Source organism: Denticeps clupeoides, chromosome 10 (assembly GCF_900700375.1).
Source record: "Denticeps clupeoides chromosome 10, fDenClu1.1, whole genome shotgun sequence".
Taxonomy (NCBI): Eukaryota; Metazoa; Chordata; class Actinopteri; order Clupeiformes; family Denticipitidae; genus Denticeps; species Denticeps clupeoides.
Window position 1 is genome coordinate 3,044,068 of NC_041716.1, and position 15,829 is coordinate 3,059,896.

The 15,829-nt window shown below is 48.7% G+C and overlaps 2 protein-coding genes and 1 non-coding gene across 4 annotated transcripts; 1 reads left to right on the top strand and 2 right to left on the bottom strand.

The window, feature by feature from the left end:
- Positions 1-704: 704 nt before the first annotated feature.
- Positions 705-13,898, bottom strand: elapor1 (endosome-lysosome associated apoptosis and autophagy regulator 1). Its single transcript, XM_028993592.1, has 22 exons — positions 11,440-13,898; positions 9,774-9,894; positions 9,506-9,686; positions 9,094-9,241; positions 8,791-8,871; positions 8,605-8,710; positions 8,327-8,476; positions 7,617-7,705; positions 7,345-7,522; positions 7,002-7,130; positions 6,524-6,614; positions 6,333-6,438; positions 6,104-6,241; positions 5,747-6,010; positions 4,005-4,181; positions 3,419-3,569; positions 3,249-3,342; positions 3,031-3,132; positions 2,190-2,316; positions 1,925-2,103; positions 1,686-1,851; positions 705-1,065 (listed from the first exon to the last, which is right to left on the bottom strand). Exons 1-22 carry the CDS (start codon positions 11,518-11,520, stop codon positions 997-999), a joined length of 2,928 nt encoding a protein of 975 aa, XP_028849425.1. The 5' UTR covers positions 11,521-13,898; the 3' UTR covers positions 705-996.
- cfap276 (cilia and flagella associated protein 276) lies at positions 11,416-13,260 on the top strand. Of its 2 annotated transcripts, XM_028993597.1 has the most exons (6): positions 11,416-11,632; positions 12,277-12,377; positions 12,473-12,589; positions 12,752-12,867; positions 12,939-13,036; positions 13,122-13,260. In XM_028993597.1, the coding sequence occupies exons 2-6, from the start codon at positions 12,300-12,302 to the stop codon at positions 13,190-13,192; spliced, it is 480 nt and encodes a 159-aa protein (XP_028849430.1). In that variant the 5' UTR covers positions 11,416-11,632; positions 12,277-12,299; the 3' UTR covers positions 13,193-13,260. The 2 variants fall into 2 exon arrangements, with proteins under 2 accessions (XP_028849430.1, XP_028849429.1); XM_028993596.1 differs by lacking the exon at positions 11,416-11,632 and having other exon boundaries at positions 11,718-12,377.
- Positions 13,899-14,591: 693 nt separating the features above from the next.
- On the bottom strand, positions 14,592-14,937 carry LOC114798918 (small Cajal body-specific RNA 2). The gene has a single exon (XR_003751151.1).
- Positions 14,938-15,829: the final 892 nt, after the last annotated feature.

Consider the following 15,829-nt stretch of genomic DNA (forward strand, 5'->3'; position numbering starts at 1 on the left):
CTTTCACTTCACTTCATTAGTAGCCAAACATGCGAGAAAACCGCGGATCTGGCAACGTTTTCCAAAACCATTCGGATCTCGCGAGAAGTATCGTTGCGTTTTACTGCAGGCGGATTATGTCATAATGTTGTTGTGCATGGAAAGGATGAGTAATAACATGCATGTAAGATATTAATCATTTACAGATACGATGTAATTACTCAATATGACTTTCTTCACGAGCGGTCGTGACTTCCTACTCTCCGAATGGGAAAAAATAACTTTGGAGCTTGTCAGTGGTAACGTCATAAATTTATATTTCATTGAATTTGTCTTTTATTAGGTATGAGGGCCAAACAATCAGAAAAAAAATAAACCAAAAACAATTCGTTTATGACAATGACCAAAGACCAATATTATGACATGGCAACAGTGTCAACAATATTTTATGCTGAGCAAAATGTGTCAAGCTTGTGGCCACACCATAAAATAATTAATCTTCTGAGAGGATATAATGTTATATTTTTATATAACATTATATGATGCAGGCCGCATGCAAACCTTCCAGTGCTTTTTAACAGTTGAGCAATATGAGAACAAACCTTATTAAAAAAAGAGAAGCATATATTAGATGTTGTTTATTAACTTTATCTGAAACATAAAGAAGACACAATAAAATACAAGCAAATGCCACATATTCCTGTTTAAAGCACACACGCATATTTAAAATGACAAAAAAAAAGATTTTAAAATGTAAAGAATTGCATTATCCATTTTTAATGCATTAATAATTCAATGAGCGGCGCCCATTAAAAGTATGTACTAAACACATTGTGTGGGCAAATTAATTTTCCAGTAACACTCCATCCTTTCATTTTACTGAGCATCATTTTACATGATGCATGTCATACACCATAAAACCAAGAGCCCGTATACAGATCCTGCACCCGTCCATCCGATGTCCTTCTCCTCCGTCACAGCTGTTTCTTTTGTCGCCACCCTGGTGGTGGCACAGCTCTAATCCATTTCCATCTCCATACCAGAGGAGGACTTCAGGGGAACAGAGTCAAATCCGTCCGATGTCCTCTGTGGGGAGGGGGTTAAAAAATAAAAATCTCAAAATTCATTACATCACTTTGCAAAACCTTTAGTCAGTAGTGAAAATATATTTCTGAACAGCAAATGTGAAATAGTTTAGGAAGGGACGATCTAAAAGTGCAAAACACACAAATAATACTGACTTAAAAAAAGTGAAGTGAGTGTCATTGCGAAACACTGCAGTCACGAAATGTGTCCTCTGCTTTTAACCATCACCCTGAGTAAGCAGTGGGCACCATGACAGGTGCCCGAGGAGCAGTGTGGGGGGACGGTGCTTTGCTCAGTGGCACCTTGGCAGATCGTGATTCGAACCAGCAGCCTTCTGATTACGGGGCCGGGATGTGCTAAAAAAGGTCAGAGAACAATAGATTCTCTTTCTCTAGACATGTCATTGTTTCTTAAATCTGCAATAACCGCTTCAGGTAAATTAATAATTGGTTTGACATGGGGTGGGTTATAATGTTATAAAGTTGTAATAAAGTTAAGTGCGGCTGAAATTTGAACAGGGATTTTGTATGGGTGCCTAAGACTTTTGCACAGTTCTGTATGTCAACCTTTTCTGGGCCTTTTCGGTCTCCAAAAAAAGATTTGCACAGTCAGCAGGTCACCTCTCTGGAGAAGGACTTGATCTTCCCAAAGATGGATTTCTTCGTGAGGTAGATGAGGTCGTCCTCCGCGTCCTCGCCCTCCATGATGGCGCAGCTGTCGGCAGCCGGCAGCTGGCACTCCCTGTCCCCCGAGCCCGTCATCAGTTTCGAGTACCTGTACTCCAGTCTGGGTGGAGAGGGGAGGGGTGGGTCGCGTGGGGTCATCGATCTGAACAGGCCACACCCCGAGTGGCGCTCACCTGCGCGTCCTTTTCCAGAAGTAGCAGCTGATGCCAATGAGCAGCACGGCCGCGGCGGTCCCGGCGCCGACCCCCAGCTTCAGCCAGAAGTCCAGGGTCACGCAGGCGCTGGCCGTCGGCGGCGGCAGGGACACGCCCCCGGCGCAGCGCGCGGGCTGCTGCCAGACGTAGGTGGTGTGCTGGGAAGCCAAGCCGGGTACACGCGGTTCAGTCTGGGCGCTTTCCTGAGTTCGCGGCGCGTGTGTGCCGACCACCTCGGGCCTACCGTGATTCCCTGGACGCAGGCGCTTTCGATCCTCTTGTAGTCGCGCTCCGAACACAGTGGGCAGGCGTGTTGAGAGCGCCACAGGAAGTGGAAGGAGCAGCCGTCACAGGTGCCCTCTTTGCATTCGCTGCAGTCGGACATAAAAATGTAACCATAACTCTAAAACGTGTTTATCTACCGGGTGGGGCATTTCTAAGGATACACCTTAATAAAATGGGAATGGTTGGTGATATTAACGTCCTGTTTGTGGCACATTAGTATATGTGAGGGGGCAAACTTTTCTAGATGGGTGGTGACCATAGTGGCCATTTTGAAGTCGGCCATCTTGGATCCAACTTTTGTTTTTTCAATAGGAAGAGGGTCATGTGACACATCAAATTTATTGGTAATTTCACAGGAAAAACAATGGTGTGCTTGGTTTTAATGTTGTTCTTTCATGAGTTATTTACAAGTTTCTGACCACTGTTAACATGTGTTCAATGTGCTGCCCATTGTGTTGGATTGTCAAGGTGTATCCATATAAATGGCCCACCCTGTACATTACATTTTACATTTACAGCATTTACCAGATGCCCTTATCCAGAGCGACTTACAATCAGTAGTTACAGGGACAGTCCCCCCCGGAGACACTCAGGGTTAAGTGTCTTGCTCAGGGACACAATGGTAGTAAGTGAGATTTGAACCTGGGTCTTCTGGTTCATAGGCGAGTGTGTTACCCACCAGGCTACTACATGCCTTCTACGGCACACATAGCTGCTCATGCGGCAGCTCAGTTTCTGTGGGCTTGTCTACAGATTCAGTACTCGCGACATTAAACATGATCGGAGTAATGGACGCCTACCTCGGCAGGGAAATCTCATTCGGCGCAGACACTGTGGGGTCGCACCTCAGGCGGATGCTTGTCGTCCTCCCCGCTTTGCACGCTTGCGTCGTTTCGGATCCCCTGCAACATGCATACAGCTCGGTTCCTCACGTTTTCATTTAATAAGAAGTTTGCGGGATGATTAAAGATACATAATTGCAATGACACATTGTTAAAACCTGAAGGGTTAAGCTCACCTGTAGTGAAATATTACATCAGGCAGTTTAGAGTCACTGGGAAAGTAATTGTTGGGAGAATATATACTGTCCAGAGTTGATTTGGTGGTAACCCCTGAAATAGCAGTTCAGGGGTTAAGTAAAAGCGTTGGGGATGTTTTAACAGACAGGGAATGGCACTTTTGTCTCACCTAATAGAGTGTCACCGATACTGATGGGCTGGGAGGACACCACCCGCTGTCCCCTAACGTCGGAAGGCACCACAGTGGCCTGGCAGACATAACCTCTCACTTCCTTCCTGCTGTCAGTGACGTTGTCCACACATGTTGCTACCTCTCTCCCCTGGAAAATCAGGAATTACAGGCTCTCGAGGATACTTGTTTATACCACAGTAGGGTGGCAGTAGCCTAGAGGGTAACACACTCGCCTATGAACCAGAAGAACAAGTTCAAATCCCACTTACTACCATCGTGTCCCTGAGCAAGACACTTAACCCTGAGTGTCTCCAGGGGGGGACTGTCCCTGTAACTACTGATTGTAAGGCGATCTAGATAAGGGCGTCTGGTAAATGCTGTAAATGTAAAATAAGGATGCTGCTCCATCTAGTGGTGCTTCCTTGTAGAACAAGGGCTGAAAAAACCTTGGAACTAAGAGCTGTTTCTGATTATGCACGATTCCAAGCTACATTACGGGAATTTGAATCCTTGTTAATTGTATTGATTAATTACGGACATTTAAATTCAGTCCTATTGAACACATCTCTGTAAAACGCAGTACCTCTGTGCCGCAGAGGGCCACGCCGAACTGGTGGAAGTATCTCAGTCCTTTGCTGGTGAAGAGCGGACTGCTCCCGAAGGCGGTGGCGTTGGCGAGGGAGGAGAAGTCGTACTGGAGAGCCCACCCTGCCTCCTGCTTCACCGACAGCCTGCAGGTGCTCTGGCAAGCGGTGCGGGCCTGTGGAGACGGAAAAGCCGTTGCCGTGTGTAGCGGTTCTTCTTCTGCGTTGTGTCATTTTTTTTATTTCTTTTCTTGAACCGTAATGACGAGCCGACACCCACGAGATTTTCTCTCTCTCACAGCTCATGCCATGTGTCTAAGAGAACTAAACCGGGTCTCCAACCCACTAACCCAAGGGCACGGCCGCATCCAACCACTGATCAAAGTTTTAGAACCCACATAACTTTTTATAAGAATCATAAATTGAACAAACAAAAATACAGAAACATATTTAACATAACCAGAAACATTAACACATTTTAACATTCTACAATTGAACAAACACCCGGATTATCATTATAATTCCCTTACCCACATCAGAATACAGGTAAACAAAATAAAAGTCTTCAGAAAATAAGAAAATAAAAGACACAAGAAAAGAAGAATACAATTATAAATCTAGTGTAACCATTTAACTCCGGCACATGTGGTTGCACTCTCTATATTCATTACGCCGCATTGTGGTCTGCCACATTTCTCAACCGGTGTTCCCTCTTTTTTTTATATAGCCAAACAAAATTAGTTTCTGTCGCGATCCGGACATTTCCCGGCACTCCAGACCAGGATTTTGTGTCTGCCTTGTCGCGTGCTCCCTGATTGTCTTGATCGTTTTCATATGTTATCATGACTATAAGTGTGTCCATTCTGTCATTTGCCTTTTATGAGAGGGTCCCTATAAAGTGAAGTGATTGTCATTGTGATACAGCATGTGCAGCACAGCACACGGTGAACACAGTGAAATGTGTCCTCTGTGTTTAGCCCATCACCCTGAGTGAGCAGTGAGCGGCCATGACAGGCGCCCGGGGAGCAGTGTGTGGGGACGGTGCTTTGCTGGTGGCACCTTGGCGGATCGGGATTCGAACCGGCAACCTTCTAATTACGTGTCCTTAACCGCTAGGCCACCACTGACCCGCCACTGTACCCTAATTCTTCCTTTAAAAATCCCTGTGTTTGAGAGTCATGTGTTTGTGTTCTTCCTTTCCAGCTTCAGCTAAAAAAATGCTGAAAAAATGGCCACGTGGTGACTTCGCAGTTGCAATAAGACATAAAAATATCTATATATTTTACATTACTTGGCTATATAGGCGTGGACAAGTTTTTAAATACACAAATAAAACTAATGTTTATCTTTCTCTTTTTTTGTCTGAATCTGCTTCTTTTTTTTTTACTTTATGACCCCAGGTTGATTACATCCCACCCTGCTCACAAAAGAGCAATAAACTTCTCCACTTTTCAATTTTCTGGAAAGTTCCAGCCGACCCTCCCATTACTGGCTGCGTTACTGTAACTACTAGTGGGGCAGTGATGGCCTAGCAGGTAACGATACAGAATTGCAGCTGAAGGCTTGCAGGTTCGGATCCCAAACTAATGTGCCACTGAGGTACGGTCCCCACACACTGCTCCCCGGGCGCCTGTCATGGCTGGCCACTGCTCACCGAGGGGGATGGTTAAATGCAGAGGACACATGTCACTGTGTCACCGTGTGCTCCGCTGCAGCATTTCACACGGCAGGAGCCACTTACTTTGTTGCTGTGCGTGTTGGGGCCGCAGGGAACGCAGGCGCCCCGCCCCACCGGCTGCTCCGCTCTGATGTAGGTGTTGGCGGGACAGGCCTTGCACACCCCCGTGCTGTTCAGCATGTAATCGCCCGCCGGGCACGGCACGCAGCCCGGCTGGCTGCGTGCGGAGCTGAGGGCACAGTGCCGGCAGTGGGACGCCACGCCATCCATGGCGTTGGTGATGCCGATGGCGAAGATTTTGGCGAAGTCAGAACTGTACTTGCTCTCCTGTGACCAGAAGAGAGAGAGCGCGGAGAGAGCATGACTTCCGGCCCTTCCAGCTCCAGAGAATCTACGTAGCAAGTCGGGGTTTTTTTTTACCGCGGTGTATCCGGCGGTGCGCTGAAAGCCCCAAGTGAAGCTGACCGTGGAGTTACTCTGGATGATGAAGGTGTAGGACTGCTTGCCATGGGTTCCCTTCCAGGTCTCCACCACCCTGTTGGTCCTCTCGCTCTGTCCCTGGGAGGAGATGCAAGGACGCAAACATGGAACCAGCACCGCTGAGGAGAATTAACGGAAAACGCCGTGCGGTGCTATGAGCCGTTCTTACCACCATGAAGTGGAGAACACAGTCCGCTGTGCAGCTTGTTTCGAAGACAAACGAGATTTTGGACAGCTCTCCTCTTTCCTCGTCTTTTGCCACGGACCGAGGCAAACTGGGAAAAGCGTTCAGTCCGTTACCGGCGAACGAATTACTGGCGAATGGACGGTGCCGGCGGCCGGAGACGGTGAGCTTCTCACCTGTAGCCTTTGACACTGAGTGCCAGCATCATGTAATCGGAGTCCATGTTCCCCGGCGTGGTGTAGACGTACTCGCCAGCCACCGCCCACGCTGCAATACGGTCAAAATTAGTGAAGGGATCGTCACTTGTGATACACAGCAGCACAGCACACGGTGCACACAGTGAAATTTGTCCTCTGCATTTAACCCATCACCCTGAGTGAGCAGTGGGCGGCCATGACAGGCGCCTGGGGAGCAGTGTGTGGGGACGGTGCTTTGGTCAGTGGCACCTCAGCACCTTCAGTATCATTAGATACTGAACATTTACAAAAATGAAGGCGCAAACACTTGAAAAGTGAAAGTGAAACACTGCAGCACAGTGACACGGTGACACAATCAAATGTGTCCTCTGCATTTAACCATCGGCCTTACTGAGCAGTGGGCGGCCATGACAGGCGCCCGGGGAGCCTTGATCAAGGGGACCTCAGTGGCACTCACCTGTGGTCCTTTCTGAATCGCTGTACTCCTGGCTGTACACCAAGCTCCGCATGTTGCTGGGCATCCTGTTCCACCACTTATAATCGAACCCGACCACCGGTTCCGTCCCGGCGGGGCACTCAGCGCACGCTTTGAAAGTGTAAATCCAAACTATTTTATTAGCACGTTATGGCTGAGTCTGCATAAAAGAGAACACTGATATGCCTCAACCAATCCGATTTTAGAACCGGAACTATGCGCTTTGCAAGTAAGCAATTGGAAATGATGGTAAAAGCAGTCAGATCACGGCATGGGAAACGCCTCTCAGCCAATCGCATCCCAAGCTCTGAGACGGCTGGCGTACCTGTTCCGTTGGAGTAGAAGCCGCTAGGACAAGGGAGGCATTCTGATGCGTTGTTCATGAAGAAGCCCGGGTTGCAGGGGGGACAGGCCTCCATCTGCCCTGACGCGGGAAGCCCCGCGGCGCCCTCGGCGCTCTCGTCGCAGATCTTCGGCTCGATCCACTTGTACATGAGCTGGGTCTTAGAGCACGGGGGCAAACACAGGGTCTGGCGTTGGTTTAGGAGTGTAAGGCGACCGCGTACGAGAACGTTCCGGGAGGCTTGGGTCTACTACCTCGCCTGCAGAGTCGCACGGCGTGTGCGTGTAGAAGTAGTCGCTGGCCGAGCAGGCGGGCCTCGGCAGGCACGACCCTGAGCCCACACCTGAAACATGGAGGGAAGATGGGAAAAAGCCCAGGAGGAACATTACAGTTTACAGTATTTCATATTATAGAAGGTCAAGGAGTACGTTTTCTGGGGAAAAATGTTCTTGGGATATTAGTGAGAATGGGTTTGTGTAGGGTTAACTGTTGTAAATATATATGGTCCAGGGAAAAAATGGATTACAAAATAACCATATAAAGTGAAGTGATTTATACACAGCAGAACAGCACATGGTGCACACAGTGAAATGTGTCCTCTGCCTTTAACAATCACCCTGAGTGAGCAGTGGGCAGCCATGACAGGTGCCCGGGGAGCAGTGTGTGGGGACGGTGCTTTGCTCAGTGGCACCTCAGTGGCACCTTGGTGGATCGGGATGCGAACTGGCAACCTTCTGATTATGGGGCCGCTTCCTTAACCGCTAGGCCACCACTGCCCCGAATATAGATGCAATCGAAATTTGGAAAATTTCAGTAACTTGATTTTTGTTTACTGGTTTTTATGAATGTTTTAATCCCAGCCAAAATGGCACATATGGGTCTCACCCCTTGATATGACCTTTGCCATGATTGAGGGTGAAAGTCCCACATTGGTATCCAGCGATACTGAGAGCCGCATACGCACCAGCGTACTTGTCCTTCTCGCACTCCTGGCACACGGTGGCACCCTTGTTGGAGTAGGAGTTCGCTGGGCAGGGGGCACAGCGGGCGGAGCCCGGCTCAGCGCTGTAGGTGCCAGGCTTGCACTGGAAACACTCCGATGTGTAGGCGACCCCTGCAGTCATACAACATGCAACGTGGGTGTGTGTCCCGTTTTCCCATCAGCCCACCGATGTAATCCGGAATCGGAGGGAATTCACGCGCAGCGATCTTAATTTGAGAGGACAGGCCACGGCGACGGACCTGAGATGGCGACGTTCTGCAGCAGCACCGGTTTGACCGCGCCGGGGTTTAGCGCGAACGAAGTTGTTCTCCAGTAAAGGACATTGTTCCCGCGACTGAGCTGCACCTGCAGAGAGACGCGTGGCCGTCATTTTCGCGTGGCGGTCACCATCAGCCAACCGCAGATGAATGCTGCCGAATACTCACAATGTGGGTGTCCCAGTCGCTCTCGGTGGTCCTCATCCATCGCGTCTCTGACTCGGTCGACTGGCACTGGTCATTTTGTACCTGTCAGGTCACACGTCACCATGGCAACGTTAGCGATGGGAACTGAGGGAACCCTCCTCGCTTACTGCCGAGACGTGAGTTTTGGGCCATAAAGGAGGTCTCATTTGTGCCTGAAGCCCTGAAGGACCCATTTCCTCGTGTGGGGAGTGTAAATGATTGGTAACATGCTGGACACTTTAAACCCCGGCCAGAATTTTACTAAATCTTTCCCGCGAGACTCACGTAGAACTCAAAAAAGACGCTGTTGTCGGGATAGAGGTACTGAAAGGACACGGAACCCGGCTTCTTCAGGGTCACGGCGTAGGACAGGGTGGAGGTGCAGTCGTCTGTGTTGGAAGCGATGTAGTCCCCCTTTGGAGTCCAGGTTGAGCTGCGTCACACCGACACAAGGCCATTTTACCCCAATGCACAACGTAAACACACACACACACACACACCAAAACAGAGCAAAACCGCCCACATTTTCAAACCGAAAGATCTGAAATGCCCATCAGCAAGATGGTTTTAATATTATTTAATGTATTTAGAGCATTAATAGAGATTTATGGACTTGCTTAATCCAACATATTCATAATCCAATATATTCTTCATTTGGAATTCATTTGACGAGCTGGATAACAGTGAGCGGACTCACTTCGAGCAGTTCATGTAGATGTCGCCGGCGTTCATGTTGACGCCGAGAGTGATGAAGCCCGGGGGCGTGGTGTCCCACTCATCGAAGGCCACGCCGGTGCCCAGGGAGTACGTCCCCGCGGCGCACTTCTGGCACTCCTGGGTCTTCATGTCCAGGAACTCGCCCTCGTTGCAGGAGAACGCTTTCGGCAAAGGGGATGAGGGGAGACATTTCGTGATTCTGAGCGGTGCTTAACGCCGAGAGCCGGAGAACCCGGAGAGGAACTCACTGCACTTGGTGCCTTTGACGGGGTCCGGCAGGCCGGTGCAGGTGTCCGGCTTGTTGGGTATGGAGACCCTCCACCGCGAGCCCAGCACGTCGCACTCCGTGTACTCAAAATGGTAATCCGACTGCGGGGGAAGCGGAACACACGCGCCGGTCACGCACTCCATGCACATTGGCCCACCCCCCACCGGCCTCCCGCTGCCGGGCTTTCCGTTACCCGCCGGAACACGTCGCGCCTCCCAAAGTTGACTCTGAAACCCGACCAAGCACCTGTTCAAACACCGGGGCCGATCAATATTTGGCCAGGAGCGCGCCGCGCCCTTCATCTCATCCCCCTCGGCAAGGATGTCTGGCGAGTCTTGTCCTCACAGAAGGATCATCCCCTTATCACGCGGGCGCGGGGTAGGCCCGGGGTGTAAGCCTTTACATAAACGGTGTTCTGCGCATGTTTACGAGGCGGGATGATTAATCATTAGCGAGGGACGCCGGAATATGCATGCGAGGCGGCGGGGGAGGCAGGTGCCCGGGCCACCAGAACTACCCCCCATAATCCACTCCTCCGTACAAACATCGACGGGAACCATGGCGACCGGACCGGAGCTCGGGGTCGACGCCGACCCCAGGTAACGCAAGCCGGATCTTTCCCTTCACCTTGAACGCACCGCGGCGGCTCCATTACGAATATTAAAGGCCTGATGTTCCAGCAAACATGACATATTCAAGGGTGGTAGGCGCCTAGTGGGTAACAGAAGACCCAGGTTCAAACCCCACTTACTGCCATCGTGTCCCTGAGCAAGACACTTAACCCTGAGTGTCTCCAGGGGGGGACTGTCCCTGTAACTACTGATTGTACGTCGCTCTGGATAAGGGAGTCTGATAATGTAAATGTAATTCTGTGGTTTGTTGTCCTCAAACGCTGGCACAGACGCAAGAAATCACTAGTCGCACAGTTACGTCCTTAGCGTCCTGAAATAAAAAAATATATATATAATTTAGGCTTTATCGGTGTCCCACAATGGCTATGCAAATAAAGAGCGACGTAAAAGTAGGCCGGCAGAAATGGCGATAACGCTGGACACATGGCGCCTGGTGCTGGAACAGGCGGGCCTGAGGCTTTTTACTCCCCTCTCGAGGGCACACACGTCCGTTTCCCACGCGCGCCGGAGAACGTGCGAGAAGAAGTCCAGAGGCTTGCCAACCCCAGATAAGGGGAACTTTCAGCAAGCTGTGGAACTAAAGCAGCTGTGGAACTAAATGAACGATTTTTCATCTTTAAAGGTTTTTCAACAGTAATTCTGAAAGCGTTCAGGAAGGGACTATCTAAAAACCCAAGGAATAATGCTTTTTAAAAGTGTCTCTTTCTCAACACCCGTCGAGGAAAACAAGGAAATTCTGCATCAACCATGTTCAGGTAAATCCATATTTGATCAATATTTGACATGGTGAGACTATGCTTTGGTGTGTGTTGGTGCTTAAAATTGCTTAAAAACTCCAGACTGCATGGTCATGAACATCAGTAACAGATGCTGCAGTGAAGAGACACTTTTACAAACTTTTTACACCCCAGCTCACACGAGTTCTGTTTGCAGATGGTTATTAGGGGCGTGTGGCCCATATGGACGGTTTACGTTCGTAAGCAGACAGCGATTGCGAAACCCCGCGCACCTTACCTCTTTACACATGGGCAGGTCTTTCGCCTCGGTCCGGAGGACGGAGGTCAGGAGGAGAAGCTGGAGCGCGGCGCGTCGCATGGTCCGGGCGGCCTGGTCGGGATCGGCGTCGGGAATGAGCCTGTCCGCCGCGGGGAGCCGGACTCAGGTACCAGCCAGCGGCCGCTTCCTATTGGCTGCGCGCTCTTCCCAGGTAAACCACCTTACCACACGTGTACCACGAAAAACCCTCTCCGTGTGTGTGTGTGTGTGTATACATATATAAAACATGTGATAAATTCATCACCGTTTTCATGTCGTAGGCTGCTTTTAATATTATATATATATGCATATATATTTGCATGATGGTTAATCACCAGCAAAAAGTCTTGATTTTGATACATGCATCTGCATCTGGGAATTGTTTGACCAGTGTGAGCAGACAGCGTTTGCATTAGAGGAACTTATTTATAACAGGAACCGTACTTTGACTGCAATCACCATGTTTTCAGACTACATGCAAATTGGATCATTTTCAGACTAATATGCACCTGAACAGTCTGAAACAGTGAAGCAAGGGTCTTATAATTTATGTATATTTTTATAAATATAAATACATCTAACGGTGTTTGGTACTTTGGACAGATTAAAGAGTTCTACCGAATATTTTCTGTAATTTGTTTCACGGTTTAATGGAAACAAACGGCTTTAAAACACTGATCTGAGATCATCTTAACGGGGCGGGGCTTCTTTCCGTGTTTACAAAGCGTCTCTAGGCAACGGTGGGCGGGGCCACGCATTCCGACACAGCCGCGATCAGCGCTAATGTAGTTTTATTTTACGTATTATTATCCTCAGCGGGAGCTGTAACCGGATAGAAAATGTCTGAAAAGCGCGACCCGTTTCCGTTCCCGAGGTATGAAAACGACCGAACGTTTACCGGGATAATGGGATTTCAGGTAAATATTCGGGAGCAAAAAAAAAAATTTAATAAGAATTATACATAATGTAAACATATCGAGTTCGTCAAGTCTTCTTATTGTGTTTTTATCAGAAACGGGACTTTAGTACACCGACCCACCTCGCACAAATCCAGGAGCCGTGGAGCCGCCTGAGCGACAGGGCGACAGTGGCCAGCATGAAGCGACATGTCCTGCACTGCGACCAACATGTACATTTTACTTCATAATTCACAATCTTCAAGCACATCATGCGGTCATTGACATGCAAGTTGGGGAAATGACATGCATACTGTACATGACAGGTACATTTGCATATAGAGTTGGCTTTATTAGATGATTAGATGAACTTCTCTGGTGTTCTAAATTCGAAGCCACCCAAGGACAGTCTTGACTTCCACCTGAGCTCCACCTACGATCACCACCAAGAGTTCCTCCGGGAAAAGAACCACATCCTCTACCAGAAAGAGACGTTTTTGGACGGCGACCAGTACGTACAGGACATCAGTGGCAGTCACCATCAAACCATCTTTCATTTCATTCATTTTTCTCCGTTTTCAGAGGAAACGACACAAACCAGAGTGGCACAGGAACACCACAGGCAAGAGCACAAGTGCACAAAGAGAAGCGGTCCATTCACAGCATTCAGGGGGCAATAGGTATTTTGCATTTATTTATATCCTCACGTGCCAGGCATTTACAAGCAAACTCTTCTGATGTCCTTTATTCTGTTCAAACCAACAGAATCTCACCATAACGCCTCCACCAACCGCGGCTACTCCAGGAAACATGATGGAGGATTCTACTCAACATGATTTCATTCGTCCTCCGATCAGCACATTATAGAAATAAACATAAAATAATAAAACTTCATCGTGAAAAAGCCTTGCACACGCACAGCAACTTTATTTCTTGAGCGCTTTTAATACACAGGCATGTTCCTAGATAGAAAAATAGTTATTCAACCAACCAAGAATAAAGAACGCATGGAGCAGAAACAATATTATAAGAATAACACACAAAACCATAAAAAGCAGAAGGGAACAGTTAAAAACACGTGTTGTGTAAAAGCAGTGGAAAACTCTTATGTTCTAACAGGACTTAATATTAACATTTTTTAAAGCACCTTTCAAAACAACCGGGGACACAGTCATCAGTGGGATTTGTGCATCAGCATGGCAGTGTAAATTCAGAAATGGAAAAACAGCACTGCCAGAAAATTACTACACAGATAAACACAACCAAATTCTGTGGCAGTCGTATCTCGTGACCCTAGGGTCACTGGTCAGATGTTTTTGTTGCAAATAAGATTACTTCTGGTTGGTAAACTCTGGTCAGTGTTACATGCTTGGAAAGATAAGTATATATTTTCTAAAAGTGACACGTTACGGAAGGCAGAATCTTAAAAGCAGTCATGGGAAAAGCGGAAACCATTTTTATTTATTATATACAGCACAGGCAAAAAGTTTGGACACCTTCTCAATCAATGTGCTCTATATTTTCATTACCGTTTACGTTGGTAGATTCTCACTGAAGGCATCAAAACTATGAATGAACACATGTGGAGTTCTGTACTTAACAAAAGGTGGAGACCTGACCTCCACAGTCACCGGACCTGAACCCAATCCAGATGGTTTGGGGTGAGCTGGACCAGCAAGTGCTAAACACCTCTGGGAACTCCTTCAAGACTGTTGGAGAAGCATTTCAGGTGACGACCTCTTGAAGCTCATCGAGAGAATGCCAAGAGTGTGCAAAGCAGTAATCAGAGCAAAGAAACTAGAATATAAAACATGTTTTCACTTATTTCACCTTTTTTGGTTAAGTCATTCATAGTTTTGATGCATTCAGTGAGAATCTACCAACGTAAGTGGTAATGAAAATGAAGAAAACACATTGAAGGATAAGGTGTGTTCAAACATTTGGCCTGTACTGTATAGAGGTCGACGTTTTAGACAAAAGAGGTGGCCGCCATTGTGAAACACCGCAGCCCGGGAGGCAGCGTGTGGGAACGGCGGTTCGGGATTCGAACCTCCCGGTTTACCGGGTCGGCTCGTTTCAAGGGCGCCTGTGTTCGGGCGAAAAGTTCACATTCAAGCGAACAAAGCCTCCTGGCCCGCTCGAGGAAGAACGCGGAGCCGCGTTAACGCACGAAGGGGGGGAGCGGGTCGGCATCTGGCCTGGAAGCACCGAGCAGGGCGGGCAGGAGAGCCGCGACGAGATCAGAATCGCCGGTATACTCATGGCGCGGAGCGGGCGACCGCGTCTGCACTAGTATATCTGATCAACTCATCACGTCTGACCGCAAGCTCGCCTGCGGACGCCCCGGGCTCGAAATGCTCCCGCTCACTGCCGCCAGCGGCTCGCGTTCCGGGTCCTATCATCTCCGGGCCGGAGCGGGGCCTGCATCCGGCCGGATCAAATAAGATCACGGTGTAGAAGGTAATACACGAAGACGAACAAACACGGCACATTCTCGCAAATCCCATTCACCCAGACACACAAACAGACACACAAACACACACACACGAGCAGTCAGGAACACGCTCTCACACAATGGAGGAACTTCCGGGTTAAGGCCTATTTATAGTGCCACGGGACGTCGCCACGGCGCCCCCGTGTGGCCGCCACTTCCATGTCCCTCCCTTCCCTGTGGTCCTCCAGAGCGCCTTGCAAGTTGCAACCAGTAGTGACAGGGACAGTCCTGGAGACCCCATCCAACCTCACAGCCCTTACTACACCTCTCACTGCACCTCGTATACCTCGAGCCTCCAGTACTGCTCGCCTGGTCCCGCCATCTCTGAAGGTAAAAGGAAGACACTCATCTAGACTCCTCGAGGTCAGAACAGCTCAGTCACTGAGTACTTTCACAAGGCATCTCGAGACCTTCCTTTTTAGAGAACATTTAGATTAACTTGTAACCTTCTTATTGTCTGACTTTTATGACTGCAGTGGCATCAGCCATCTTTTACGGTGTGGTCTGCTGGGACAGCAGCATCTCCACTGGGGACAGAAAGAGACTGAACAGGCTGATCCGGAGGGCCGGCTCTGTTCTAGGATGCCCTCTGGACCCAGTGAAGGTGGTGAGTGAGAATGGTGGCTAAGCTGTCATCCCAGTTGGACAACGTCTCCCACCCCATGCGGGATGCTCTGACAGCACTGAGCAGCTCCTTCACTGGCAGGCTGCTGCACCCACGATGTGGGAAGATGTGGGAAGGAGAGGTTCAGAAGGTCTTTTCTTCCAACCGCTGTCAGACTCTATAACAAAGACCTCACAGTTGACCACAAACACACACATCAAATACACCATGGTAATTACCAACTGTACAGGTTTACCCATTGTACATGTGTAGATTTCAATTGTACATGTGAAGATATATACATATACATATTTATTTTTGGCTGCTATTAACTCTGTTTCTGTCCACTTTCTGCCGTGACAAATGCAATTTCCC